At 34.7% G+C, this 13610-nt stretch overlaps 1 protein-coding gene and 1 long non-coding RNA gene across 4 annotated transcripts in view; one reads left to right on the top strand and one right to left on the bottom strand.

The window, feature by feature from the left end:
- NCAM2 (neural cell adhesion molecule 2) overlaps window positions 1-13610 on the bottom strand; it is a 515691-nt gene that overhangs the window by 137666 nt on the left and 364415 nt on the right. For all 3 annotated transcript variants that reach the window (XM_077878867.1, XM_077878868.1, XM_077878866.1), the window contains exon 9: window positions 488-638. In XM_077878867.1, coding sequence (XP_077734993.1) covers window positions 488-638 — 151 coding nt within the window. The remainder of the gene's footprint in view (window positions 1-487; window positions 639-13610) is intronic.
- Window positions 6407-10323, top strand: LOC144301777 (uncharacterized). Its single transcript, XR_013368628.1, has 2 exons — window positions 6407-6491; window positions 10171-10323. It is a non-coding gene; the product is annotated as an uncharacterized LOC144301777 (long non-coding RNA).

Genomic DNA, 13610 nt, shown 5'->3' with positions numbered 1-13610 from the left:
CTCCTTGTCATAATTCCCACTTACAGACAATAAACACTACTCTGATAAAATATGAATGCTGATACAATCATCTTAAAAACAGTATTTCATATCTTATGAGGATGCAAAATAATTTAACAAAATACACAGGTGATACACAGGACTATTACTATTATAAATAAACAGATAAAACTTTAAGAAGATACTGACCAATTACTGATAACTAATGCAATTCAAATTGTATTGTGTTTGGGTTAAACACTTCAAAAAAGAAAATCAAAGTTTTCAGGATAAGTAGTATCAAAACCATTAAATCTATATAGTACTGTGAAGTGTCCTATAACATCCACTAGATGTCTCTAAAAACTGACTTTGAATGCCAACAATAGTTCTAGAGCTATGCATCAAATCATGAACTACACAGGTATTTCGATGATCCTACCAAAATTCATACTTGTCAAAGCAGAAAAAGTTGTTTTAATAAACATACAAAATGAAAATAACTTACATTCAATATCAAGGTACATGCTCTTTTGGTGCCCTCCAATTCTACTTGCAGCTTCACAGTCATATCTCCCTGAATCTGACAACTTCACATCTTTAATATGCAGTGATGAGCTTCCATGCTGCCCTTTGACTTCGATACGACCATCTGGGCTCTGTTTACATCGATTCAGGAAAAAGAAAGATTTTACGCTTGTTTTGTGCAAAATTATGACCAAACATAGGGTGTTTATCACATATATAATAAACGAAAATAAAGTCTTACCTGTATTACTTTTTTTAAAAACCAATGTTTCTGTGTTTATGACTTTCTGTTTTTAGCTTTTCCATTTTACCCACCCACTTGCTTACAGGGACACCAACATGTAGTAAAAACTTCAACACATATTTTATCAACCTCTTTATTTAGTGCACTCTTTGCTTTTTAAAAAGCTTGCATGTTCTAGGAAGGGCTTTGTTGGCTTCCAATTATGCTCTTCACAAACAGAATGGAACAACAATGCCCATTCAATTCTGGCTGAAACCCACCAGTGAAAATGATATTCCTCCTTCACTTTAGTTTCCATTTCACCATGTAAAGTCAGTGTACAAAGATGTATGGAAATTAAAGCTTTAAGAAGAATTTATATTTATTTTGAATGCATGAAACAGCACTGCTCCAAAGTCTGTTAGGTACCATATTTATAACAGATAAATTATTAAAAACAGCACTATGTAAGTCATTCTTAGAAAGTAAATGGAATCAACATGAAAAAGATTAATCACATGCCCTATGAATATTGATGCAAATCAAGGAGTTGCTCATAATCCAATAGCCTAGAGATTATATTTCAAATAAGAATTCTTGTGTGCAACCTAATCGGTATACCTACAATTGTTTTCTTAAATCATTTAAATACCTTGATAGCACACATGTTAAAACAGAGGTAGTTAATTTACTGAATTTTACTTTGCACAATCAGGAAATATAGTGGTATCTGCCATTTTATAATTCATTTGTAATATGTACTTTAATATTATTGAATTGATTATTTTCAATATTTGAGGTTTTAGTGCCTCAATAAAAACTACATGCCATACATTTAATTTGAAATATGTAAGTTATTATGTAATAACATAATGGCTGTTTAATTTTCTATATAACTGAAATTCAAATGAATTTCAATATGTGTCCTTTGTATCATTAAAATTTGTTTATTTTCTTTTATTAATATCAAAAGACTATTTTAAAGCTCCTTTTCAAACATGAAGTTGATTGGGACACAGTAGGATCACTTTTTTGCCTTCTAGTTTTATAAAGGAATGCAATTACTATACAATCATATCAGCCACTCATAATTCATTTACTATCATGATCGTAAAAATGGTTTTCAAAAACAAAGAAACAAAAACATGCAGGGAATGTATTATGTGACCCAGATCAGACCAAAAATATGCTCCTCAACTCTCAAGTATTGCTAAAAAATAGTAAGGTAAGGCTTTCAAGCAAAAGACATTCTCTTTTTTCCAATAATTAAGATGTTCAGTGGCCAACCCAAGTACATACTGAAGAGAAAAAAAATGCAGAAACTCACAGAAGTAAAAATTAGAATGAGTAATCTCAAAAAAACAGAATGGCCAATTTGTTATACAAAGTAACTACTTTTTGATAACTAAATGAGTATTATTTTCTTATCTTACTGCATCTCTATCATTGGACCCTACAAACTACCCTTCCGTCCTTATGTGCAAACTTCCCTTGGCTTTCAGGACACCCACACTCTATTGTGTTTTCTCCCAGTGTCACTTTCTGACTACTTGTTAGTCTGGGTTGAGGTTTCCTCTCTTTGGGGGCCCCTGTATTCTGTCCTGAACACAGCCAATGAATTCTGCTTAGACATTCTCATCCCCTCCCATATTAGCAGTTGTCATGACCTGTAGTCACTCTTTCTCTAGGCAAGATTCCTCTTTCCCGGGAGAGCTATGGAACCAGATATGTCTCTTTCAGGACATGCCCATTTGATGTTTCTCAACCAGCATGGGTATATCTGAACATATCACTCGGTCACCCAGCACAACACGATCTACTCCTGTGGTCTTTCCTTCCATGAATGGTACTAATTGTTTTCCATGCTCCATGGTAGACCATGTCTTCAGTCTTAGATCAGTTGAGATCTAAGACTAAAGATCTAAGACTAAGACTTAGATCTAAGATCTAAGATCTAAGACATTTACATGGTAAGTGATGATAAATCTCAGTTTATCATCTTGTTCAACATTATCATGTTCAATGTCTACCAACTGTATTTCCAGGGACCTATCTGCTCTCTGCTTCTCCTATTTGTAAGCTTAGTTGTGCTGCTGAGTTGGAAGAATGCTAACGGGCATCTCTGGGTTTCAGAGAGAACAATCACACTCAGGGTGAATGCGACTGAAAAAGATTCCCTGACTCTGCAAAAGCCATCAGCATAATGTTATTTCCTATGTTTCTTTAGCAAAGTCTCATTGCAGATGCAGAAATTATTTCTTGTGTAGCTAAGAATAAGTTTTTCTAAAAGCAAACTTTTAATTCTCCTAACAACTTCATGAAGGTTTCATATACCATGTGCTCTATAATCATGAATAACATTCTACTGACATCTGAATAAAATCCCAATGTCTCAGCCTGACATTTAAGGACTTCCATGTGACATCTCCTTTCTGTCTAAGACATCGATTTTTTGTTTAAGCCCACTTTATAATTTGGATACCATTAATTTGGATTCCAATTAATCTGAATTACTGTCATTTCCATAAGCACCCTCCATAGACCTGTCTCAACCTTTGCCCCTTTACCTCTTCTATGTTTACATGACAGGGTTCTGTCATCATCCCTTTAATTTCTTGGGAAAATATCAGTTTATATTCAAAATAAATCAACTGTTTTATATAATTATTAAATGTACTACTTTGAACTCTGTGCTTTTCTTAGAACACACTACTTTTTCTAATCTAATTGGAACTTCAGAATTCATCTTGTAGGATATTATAGTTGAACAAATGTGAGAACATTTTTATTTTTATGGCACTTTATGTTAAAGTCACCTGGACTAGTACCAAGAACAGGGCCATTATATTCTAATATCTTTAAAGCAAATTAAGTTATAGTGAAATTTAGATATAGTTGAGTAAAGGAAAAGTATTCCTCCAGTTATTATTTACTATGAGTTAAAAATTTGCAGTTAGTAACTTTATTAATGTGATAAAATACCGTTTTAATAATACAAAACAAATTCTTCATTTTTCTATTAGGAAAAGTATTGTTCTTTCACAGAATTGATAGAGAGAATATGCCTCCTTTGAAAATAAACAGGTCCTCATGTTATTACCTGCTGTAAATGATATGGTTTTTGACTTATGAAAAACTGGTATCTTTAAAAATTAGTATGATACTAGTAAAGATGTTGGAATTTAAAAGTTATTTTCAATGTATCTGAAATTATTAACAGAAATTCTGGAAGAACAGAATTTCTTTGGGAAAGTGTGTGATTCCCTGAGAAATCATAAGTCATTTTCAGACTTGACATTGACTCTGTAATAATTACAATGTGCATTTGTCTCAAATACTTACATTAGAAGACCAAAGTCATTCCTTCTCATATCTGACATTTCAAAGGACATCTTTCTCTTTGTGTTACAAAAAGGCATTACATATTTCTGAGAGAAAATTAATTTATATCTTGGCTTTGATTCACCACCTACCAAATATTCATGCAAGACATCTGATATTTGATTGAGACAGGTTAATGGGCATATTAGCTGTCCATCTAGTATTTTCAGGTTATATCACTGCATTAAGTAAGATGATTAGAAAGTAAAGTGCCTGACTATACATAATTATTCCAATCCTTTACAGAAAGGCACTCTGATTTGACTTAATGTTATATTCTTTGCCTTTCCAAAAGGTCAATTTAAGAACTGCTTATTTGAATGATATTTCAATATTTTTATAAAATGGTTATTTATAGAGTGTACTGAAAAAAATGTTTATTGATAGAGTTTACTGTCCAATCAAGAATCATTTAATGATAAAAAAAAGAATCACTTAATGAAATACATCTATGTGATAACTACCTTCTAGAGTTTAGTTCCAACACAAATATTTTGTTGTCAATTTTAATTGCTGGACTGTTGAAATTATGCAATGTATCATGTTTACAGGTTGTTTTTGTGACCATGCTGACCAGATATTTATTGCCAGGTTTAGAACCCAATTGTAGTATACAACACATTTGACGTGGTGATATTCCCTATCTGTATTCTATATACTGATGTCATTGGCCCCTTTGGCTGGCCTTTTGGGAGTTTTGTGAATTATGTCACTTAGTTACTCAGCAATTGTTTTCTTGTGCAATTATTCTACAAAAAGCACCCAGGCACTGGAGATACATGTTGAGCAAAACTGAACCATTTTTACCCTTTGGGAGATTAAAATTCGGCAGATATTAATTTGAAAAAATAATACAAACAAACTGAAAAGTACCATGTAGGAATGCCAAAATTCCATTTTAAGGATGAGTAAATGGAGGGGTGGGGTAGAGTGAGAAGAATGTTCCCTGATAAACTGAGGTTTGGATTATGATCTCAGAATAATGAAAGAGGAACAGTTTATAGAGAGAACTTAAAGCTGGTGCCCCCAGAAGGCATATGAAGCAACTGAGAGAAGCCAGCAGGCACAGAGAAGAGAGTGAGGGTACATAGGCTCTCCTGATGTTGAACTGGCAAACAGAGACAGCACGCCGGACCCAAGACAAATACAGACACACAGAAACCATGCATCCCTATATCATACATTCTGTTTGCCTTTTTGTAATGGCATTCTAGCTTCATTGACTGTAAATTAAATGCAACTTCAAATACTTTGAGGTAATGTAAAAGCATAACTGTTAATTAAATAAACAAGGAAATATGTTCCAAAGGTTACTGGTATTAATTTACTCAAGCTAACCTCTCAAAATTATGTTAACATTGGGTTAAGTTGAATAATTTCTGCAAGAATTTTAAACAGAAAGATTCTCTTCCTTCCTTATAAGATTCCTATACCTACTCTTAGCATTAATTTCTCTTTCCTCTGAGCTTGCTCCCAGCTTCTTAATTTTCTTCCTGCTCTGATTCCCTAAACTGAACTTTTGTACAACTACCCTTCTTTCTAGCATTGCAAATTCATATAAGGAAGAGTGATATGAACAATGTAATTTCTTAATTTACATAATTTTTCCCTAGGTTCTAATGCCCTCTTCTCTCTTTGTATATAGAGTCAATAATGTATTCAACAAATAGGAACTGAATATAGCGCAGATAGCAGGTAACAGTGGTAGTTAAGATACTATTTTAAATGTTCTACATTTATTAGTTCATTAAATCCCCAAATAATCCTAATACTACTACTATGATATTTGGACTATTATTTTTCCCACTTTAAAGATGAGGAAATGGGGCACCTGGGTGACTCAGTGGTTGTGCATCTGCCTTTGGCTCAGGTCGTGATCCCAGGGTCCTGGGATTGAGTCCTGCATCAGGCTCCTTGCAGGAAGCCCTCTGCCTATGTCTCTGCCTCTCTCTCTCTCTCTCTCTCTCTCTCTCTGTGTCTCTCATAAATAAATAAATAAATAAATAAATAAATAAATAAATAAAATATTTTAAAAAATAAAGATGAGGAAATGGAGGAACAAAAACATTAAATACGCAGTTTCCACACATCTTACAAATTACAGCACTGGATGTCAAGGCTGTCTGGCCCTGGAGTTCATATTTGGAATTACTTTCCTTATGTGGCCCATTGCTGAGCCATAACTATGGGGTTGAACTACATATCTTACCACCGTGCTGGTTTCTGAGGACATCATAATGAATCAGAAAGGCAGAGCCTTTAGTCTTATAGGTCAAAGGGCATAGATGAAAAAAATGACATCATAATGCATGCTGGTATAGATGAGGTTCAGGAAACACACATGATACAGTCTATGGAGGTGGGGGACAATGTCTTACAGGTATGTTTGTCTAAACTGAGATCTGAAGGATAAGTAATAAAGATGGGTCCAGCACCAGGCTGACTATATAATTATCAAGACCTACTGTAAAATGAAATGTGGGATATCTTGTCTAAAACTTATTGTGAATTTCAAGGCAACCACAGCAATACATGGAAGCACACAGGGCCCTTGTGAGTGTCAGGCTCTGCACAACTGTGCACACCACACATTGACAAAATTGCTCTGGCCAAGCTAAAAGAAGAAACAAAGGAGGAAGGAAATGGGAACTACATAGGCCTGAACTAGAAGGAAAAAAATGGCACATTCAGAAAGATGAAAGAAGCTCACTGGAACTAGAATACTCAATATAAAGTGGAGAGGGGCAAGAGATAAAGTGACCAGAGAGGGACAGGACTGCTGTAATGAGGCTCAAAAGTCAAAGGAAGACCTGTAATAACATGAAAAGATGCTCAACATCATTAGCTACCATGAAACTGTCAATCAAAACCACAATACCACTTCACACCCTCTGGGCTAGCTGTAATCAAAAAGACAGATAATAGTATCAGTGAAGCTGTGGACAAATTGGCTGGTGGATGAGAATGAAAAATGGAGCAGGTGGTTTGGATAAAAAAAAATATGACAGTTATCCTGAATATTAAACACAGAGTTATCTTATGACTTAGCAATTACACTCACCAGAGAATTAAAGATATATGTGCACACAAAATCTTATACATGGATGTCCATAATAGCATTATTAATAAAACCACAAAATTAAAGCATTACAATGTCCATCTACTACTGCATGCATAAATAGAATGATCTAGTCATACAATGGAATGTTATATGGCAATGAAAAGAAATTAAACACTTACACACAGGCTACAATATGGATGAACCTTGAAAACATTAGGCTAAGTGAAAAAAGCTAGTAACAAAGGCTACATATTGACTGCTTCCATTTATATGAAATTTCCAGAATAGACAAATCTATGGATACAGAAGTATATCGGCAGCTGCTTGGGGAGATTAAGAGTGATGGCCAAGAGGGGAGGAATTTCTTTTTCAGATGATGAAAAATATTCCAAAATTGATTTTGTGGATAATTGCACAGCTCTGCAAATATACTAACAGGCATTTAATTGTATTCTTTAATGAGTGAATTGCATCCTGCATAGATTATTTGTAAATAAAACTGTTAAAAATTAAAGAAGGAATTTGGGTGTTCCATAAGCAATTGGAAAAGGATATGAAAGGTTTCAGGCCTACAAGGCAAATGTGTTTGCTCTTTGAAAAGATCATTCATGCTTTGGGGTGAAGGATGAATTTAAGAGGGAGAAGGGAGGCCCATGGAAGCATACTGCATGGGTAAGGTGCTAAGAAAAGGTAGTGGTAGTGGAGATGGAGAGAAGTGAATACATTCTATAAATGCTTTAAAGGAGAATCAACAGTGTTTAGTGAATGATTGGATGAGAAATTGTGATGAAAGAAAAAGGGAAGAGAGTATTTCTAGATTTCTGTCACAGAGCTCAGGATGGGAAATATTCTCTATCATTAGTAAACTATTGTATGTCTATAAATTATACATATGCATGCATATATTCATCTTTTATGATATGTACCCATATTTTAATAACTGGGATAATTCTGTTCCATATTATATTTTCAGTACTTTAAAATTGATATTTAAAATTGAAATGTTAATAAATGAGATGTTGATATAAAGTGAAACTAGAATAAACTCTTCACAGATTTTAATTTCAAAAAAAATTATATAAGGTGGGTTCCAACTAACAGTTGTCAAAATGATGGTTTTCAGAATGTGAACTGCTTATTTCATATTAATGCCCGAGTGTGATGCCAACTTTAGCATAACATAGCAGCTAAGACGGCAGAACCAGACTGGAAAGTTCATATCCTAATTCTGCCACCTACAACCTTTATGACCTGGAGTTAATTACTTAATTTAGTTGTATCTTAGTTTCTGTCTCTGTATAATGGGAGTGCAACACTCATAATCTGCTATGCAGATTAAACGAGTATTTGTAAAGAGCTTAGGATGTGTTATTACATGATAAATAAATTGGCATAAAACATCTGATATCCATATCCAAGAGATAAATATATAAGTTTATACAACATCCATTTCATTGTGATAGCGAAGGGTATTCTGTCTCACAGAGAAATAATAACTCTCCTATCTTCTTTTTACTCACCAGTGCATTACTACTGCTAGACTTTTCTCACAGTCCCATAGCTACATCCCAATTATTTATAATATTTTGTCAATGAAAAATTTGTAATATATTCAGTAAAGAACAAAATTAAAATAGGACAAAGAAACTACCATAGGAGAGTAAAATCCTACTGATAAATGATAAAACATTTCACACATAAATAATTAAATTACTGAATAATGGGATTCATATTTTATTATATCCATAATGCTAAAATAAAACTCTAGATATTAAATTTGTCTGTAATTGCCATCACATTTGTGGACAGTTTGCATGTATCCTTGACTTTGCTCTTCATCAGGATGACCTTCCCTATTCAAAGGCCATGACTTTGGTATGAAAGGTCAGTCTTGTAAGTGTTACATTGATATGAACTCAATGATACCATTCAATGGTTTTAAAATTTTAAGATTCCAATGATTATGCATCACCTTCCTGAAATTTATACTGGTCAAAGCCATATAAAGTAACATGACCCCATGTCTGTGATATTCACTATTACTTATTATGGCCATTCATTGTGATTAGAGCTCCAAGAAAGTAAATTTGAATAAGAGGAATATGCTTATAGTATAACTGACCATAATTCTGGCATAACTGTTGGCTAATCTGCCTGACAAGACTTATTTTTTGTTGTGTAATTATGTATGGCATTTTAATCTAACCTAAGGATAATAAAACAAAATATTTGATATCAGGATTGTTTAGAAAATGCAAAACACACGAATTTAAGTCATAAGTATGGGACTAGAATAGAAAGTCAGGACTTAGAATATACCACTGATTCAAAGTATCATCTATGTAAAATTCCAGTGGTTTTTCCAAGGTTAAGAAATCAAGAAAAATAGAATGGTCACTATCATTTCTGGAGTCTCATTTTTTTTCTGTGTATCCTTTATAATGGAAAATAAGATATGTAAGAAAAACTGGTTATTAAAAAATCAATAAGAAGTAATGAAGCCAAGAAGATACTCAGATCCAAAAATCACATCCTCTATTAAGGTAAAATTTAGTTTCATGTCATACAACCATGAAAAGACAGAAAAGGGTTGTGAAAAAATGAGGCACATTATACTCTAAACCTTCCTAGTCAACATTTATTATAAGATACTCAGATGTAGTGCAATGACTTATGTCACATAACTGAACTTAACTTGTGAACATTGATATCGTGTTATTAAGTCATACTGCTCTGGAAGTAATATGAGTAATCACTAATAAGCACAGATTCCATGATTTTAAGGCTTTGAAGAATCCATAGGTCACCTGGTTCCATGTTTTTTATTCTAAAATTTAAAATGTTTTACTATCTAGCACAAAGATAGTCATTGGAAATAGAAGAAGCACAATATTAAAAATACTAGAATTGGAATAACACAATATTAATACCTGTAAAGGTGAAGAATAGACATGATATTTCATTATACTGTTCTCTAATCTTTTGCCTTTGTTTTCAGTTACATCATACATTTACCATGGGAAATTATAAACAGCACAGTCAAGATGGATCTATTCCTTTAGATCATTTCCTGAACTGTTAGAACAATGTAGAGAAGATCTGAACCCAAAGTCAATACATAAAAATCCATAAAATTCTTAATTGAAAGGCACTGATATTTCAATGTCATTTATTTTGCTAGAGTTATTACAGTACAAGTTGTCTAATACAGAGTATTTACTCTTTGCTGCTTTTTCCCACATCTAGTTAGAATCATATAAGATTAGGTAAGCTCAGTTCTAGGTACATGAAAAATGTTATAGTCAATTATGTAACCAGTTTAAGGAGTATGGTAATCCAGTTCAAATTCTAGACAAAGAAGTTTTAAAAGCAGAAGCATAATATCAAATAGGAAGTAATACAATAATGTTATATGAAGTGCTTAAAAAATACCTGACATATACCATATATTCAATAAATGTTAATTGAGGTCACTATGCTTTTCCATTAGTATATCTTTATACAAATCCTACAAGATATTCTATAATGGATTTTTTTCCACTTTAGTATGAAGAAACTAAAAATATTTTGGGAACATTTTTCTTTGCTCTAACTAATGGGACAAATAGAGCCCTTATCCTATGTCATCTTTGGTCAATACTTAAGACAAAACAAAACAAAACAAAAAAAAGACAGGACTACTGAAAGAATATATTAGTCTGTTTCCTCCATATACATTTGAATAAGTTATATTGTTCTTTGATTTCACTAATCTTTTCTTCTGTAGTATCTTTTTTTAAAAAATTCTTAATTTTTTTTTAATTTTTTTCTTCTGTAGTATGTAATCTGCTATTAATTCCATGTTTTTTTTCTTTTTTTACTTCAGACGTTTCCTGATCTCTAGAATTCTTATTTACTTTGTTTCTTTTGTGTCTCCTTATTATGCTCATGCTTTTTTTTAGACAGTATATAAGTATATGTAAAAAATACATATATGATTATTCTTTTTTTTTTTTAGATTTTATTTATTTACTCATAAGACACACACACACACACACACACACACACACACACACACACACACAGAGGTGCAAAGACACAGCCAGAGGGAGAAGCAGGCTCCATGCAGGGAGCCAGATGAGGGACTCAATCCTGAGTCTCCAGGATCACACCCTGGGCTTAAGGTGGCGTTAAACCGCTGAGCCACCCGGGCTGCCCATATATGAATATTTTTATCTACTATTTCCTACGTCATTAATGGATTTGTTTATATTAATTGATGTATTTTTGTTTGCTATTCGTTATATATTTCTTGCCATAATTTTTGATAGGGTGCCAGACACTTTGAGTGCAGTGTTTTTTTTTTTTAATTCCTTTCAGTGTGTTTGGTCTCTTCTCTGAGACACTGTTAAAATCCTTGAAAACTATTTTATTCTTTTGAAATTTTAAATTTTGTTAGGGGAGGTGGGAGCAATCTTTAGTTCAGGACTAATTTGGTCACACTACTAAAGCAACATTGTTCAGTATTCCAGTGGTTCTTTCTACATCTCTGAATAGTCTGTCACACATACACATATTGGTACTCAGCTTAAAACATCAGGGAAAAATACTGAAGATCTTTGGACCTCTCTGTGTGTGAATTTCCCTCTTTCCTACAGAGCTCTCTCCTCTCTAGTATTCCATACTGCGAATTCTAGCACCATGGATGACTCAAATTTGGAACACTGTTTCTTCAACTAAGAGAAACAACCAGACCATTCATCTCTTTGCTGTAGCCTGGAAACTCTCCCGACATTATGCTTGAGCAATCATAAGACTCATATCATTTGTTTCTCTTCTCTCAGGGATCAATGTGCTGCCCATAATGTCATAAATTGTACTTGTTGTTTAAATCCAGAGCATAAATCAAGCCCTGCTTTATCCATTATAAAAGAGAAGCTCTAATAGGTAATTTTTAAAGATTTATTTATTTGAGAGAGAGCACAAGGAGGGGCAGAGGGAGAGGGAGACAAGCAGACTCCCTGCTGAGTAGGGAGCCCAACATGGGCTCAATCCCAGGACCCTGAGGCTGTGACCTGAGCCAAAATAGAGTCTGATCCTTACTGCCTGAGTCACCCAGGGGCCCCAACAAGTATTTTAAGTTGTCACTAATTCCACACGACCATCAGAAAATTTACCTATTTACCCTCCAATGATCACTTTTTGTCATAGATATGAAAACTCTTAGAGTACACATCACTTTTAACATCATTTTCATCAGACTGAAACCGTAAGTTAAAACGTATTTTGTTAGGAGGAGCTAAAATGGCAGAGTAGTAGGAGGACACCAGCCTTGTCTTATCCTTTCAACACAGCTAGATAAATATAAAATCATTCTGTATACCCAAGAAACTGATCTGAGGGCTGACAGAACAAACTGTACAACTAGAGGTAAAGAGGCCGCATTGTGGAGGTGCAGAGATGTGGTTTGGGGGGAGAAATGGATTGAGGGTGCTGTGGAGGAGAGGGAGCCCTGATCACAGAGAGAGTGAAGGGGGAAGGGACACATAGGGGATCACACAAGGAAAACACTTCCCCAAAGTCACTAACTGGGAAAATGAGAGGAGCTGATTTTTGTGAGTTTTTACCACCAGCCAGGCTCAAAGAGTGGAGTTTTGGAGGTACACACAATGGCTGGTGTGAAGCCCCTGAGGGCACTGCAGTGCTCTTGTGGATAAGGGCAGATAGCCCAGCGGCAAATGGCATGATGTAAGGATGCCCTGCGACATAATGGGAGAGAGGGTTCCTCATCTTTGGAGTGGATCTGGGATAGGTGGCATTTCCTCTCTGGGGACAAAAGAGCCAGTAACACCATTTCTCTCCCCTATTCCTCAGCATAAACTAACTTCAGTTAGCAGCAAAGAGCCAACATTGGCTGCCTAAACTGCATACACCAAGTCCTGGCCCCTAGGCTCTGCAAGTGCTGCTCTTCTTGGGCAAGTGTGCCTGAAAACTAGCACAGCGGGCTCATCACCCAGAAAACCAGCACAATGCTCTCCCCTCCCCACATGCACCACATCTACTGACCAGAGAGCTCTGCAAAGCTTCAGCTCTAGTGGAAATAACATCAAATCTCTTTTTTAACAAGCAGATTAGGGCACATCTAGTTAAAACTCACCACACTCTGGCCAAAGTCCAAACACTTCCTACTGCAGGCAAGGAGAAATTCTGCAGAGGGCTGACCTGAGAGAAAGAGCAGCCAAAACACAGCAGCATAGTGCACACAGCACACACCTGAGACACAGAAGTGCCAGGCCCTGGACAGCATATGACCTCTTCTTAATAAAGCCATTACTCTCAGGAGCAGGAAACATAACAGGCTTTCCTAACACAGAAAGAAAACAAGGACCTAGACAAAATGCCAAAACAGAGGAATTCATCTCAAAAGAAAGAACAAGAAAAGGTCAAGGATTTAATTGA

Source organism: Canis aureus, chromosome 30, assembly GCF_053574225.1.
Source record: "Canis aureus isolate CA01 chromosome 30, VMU_Caureus_v.1.0, whole genome shotgun sequence".
Taxonomy (NCBI): domain Eukaryota; kingdom Metazoa; phylum Chordata; class Mammalia; order Carnivora; family Canidae; genus Canis; species Canis aureus.
Note: the sequence above shows the minus strand (reverse complement) of the source record. Positions and strands in the feature narration are given on the sequence as shown.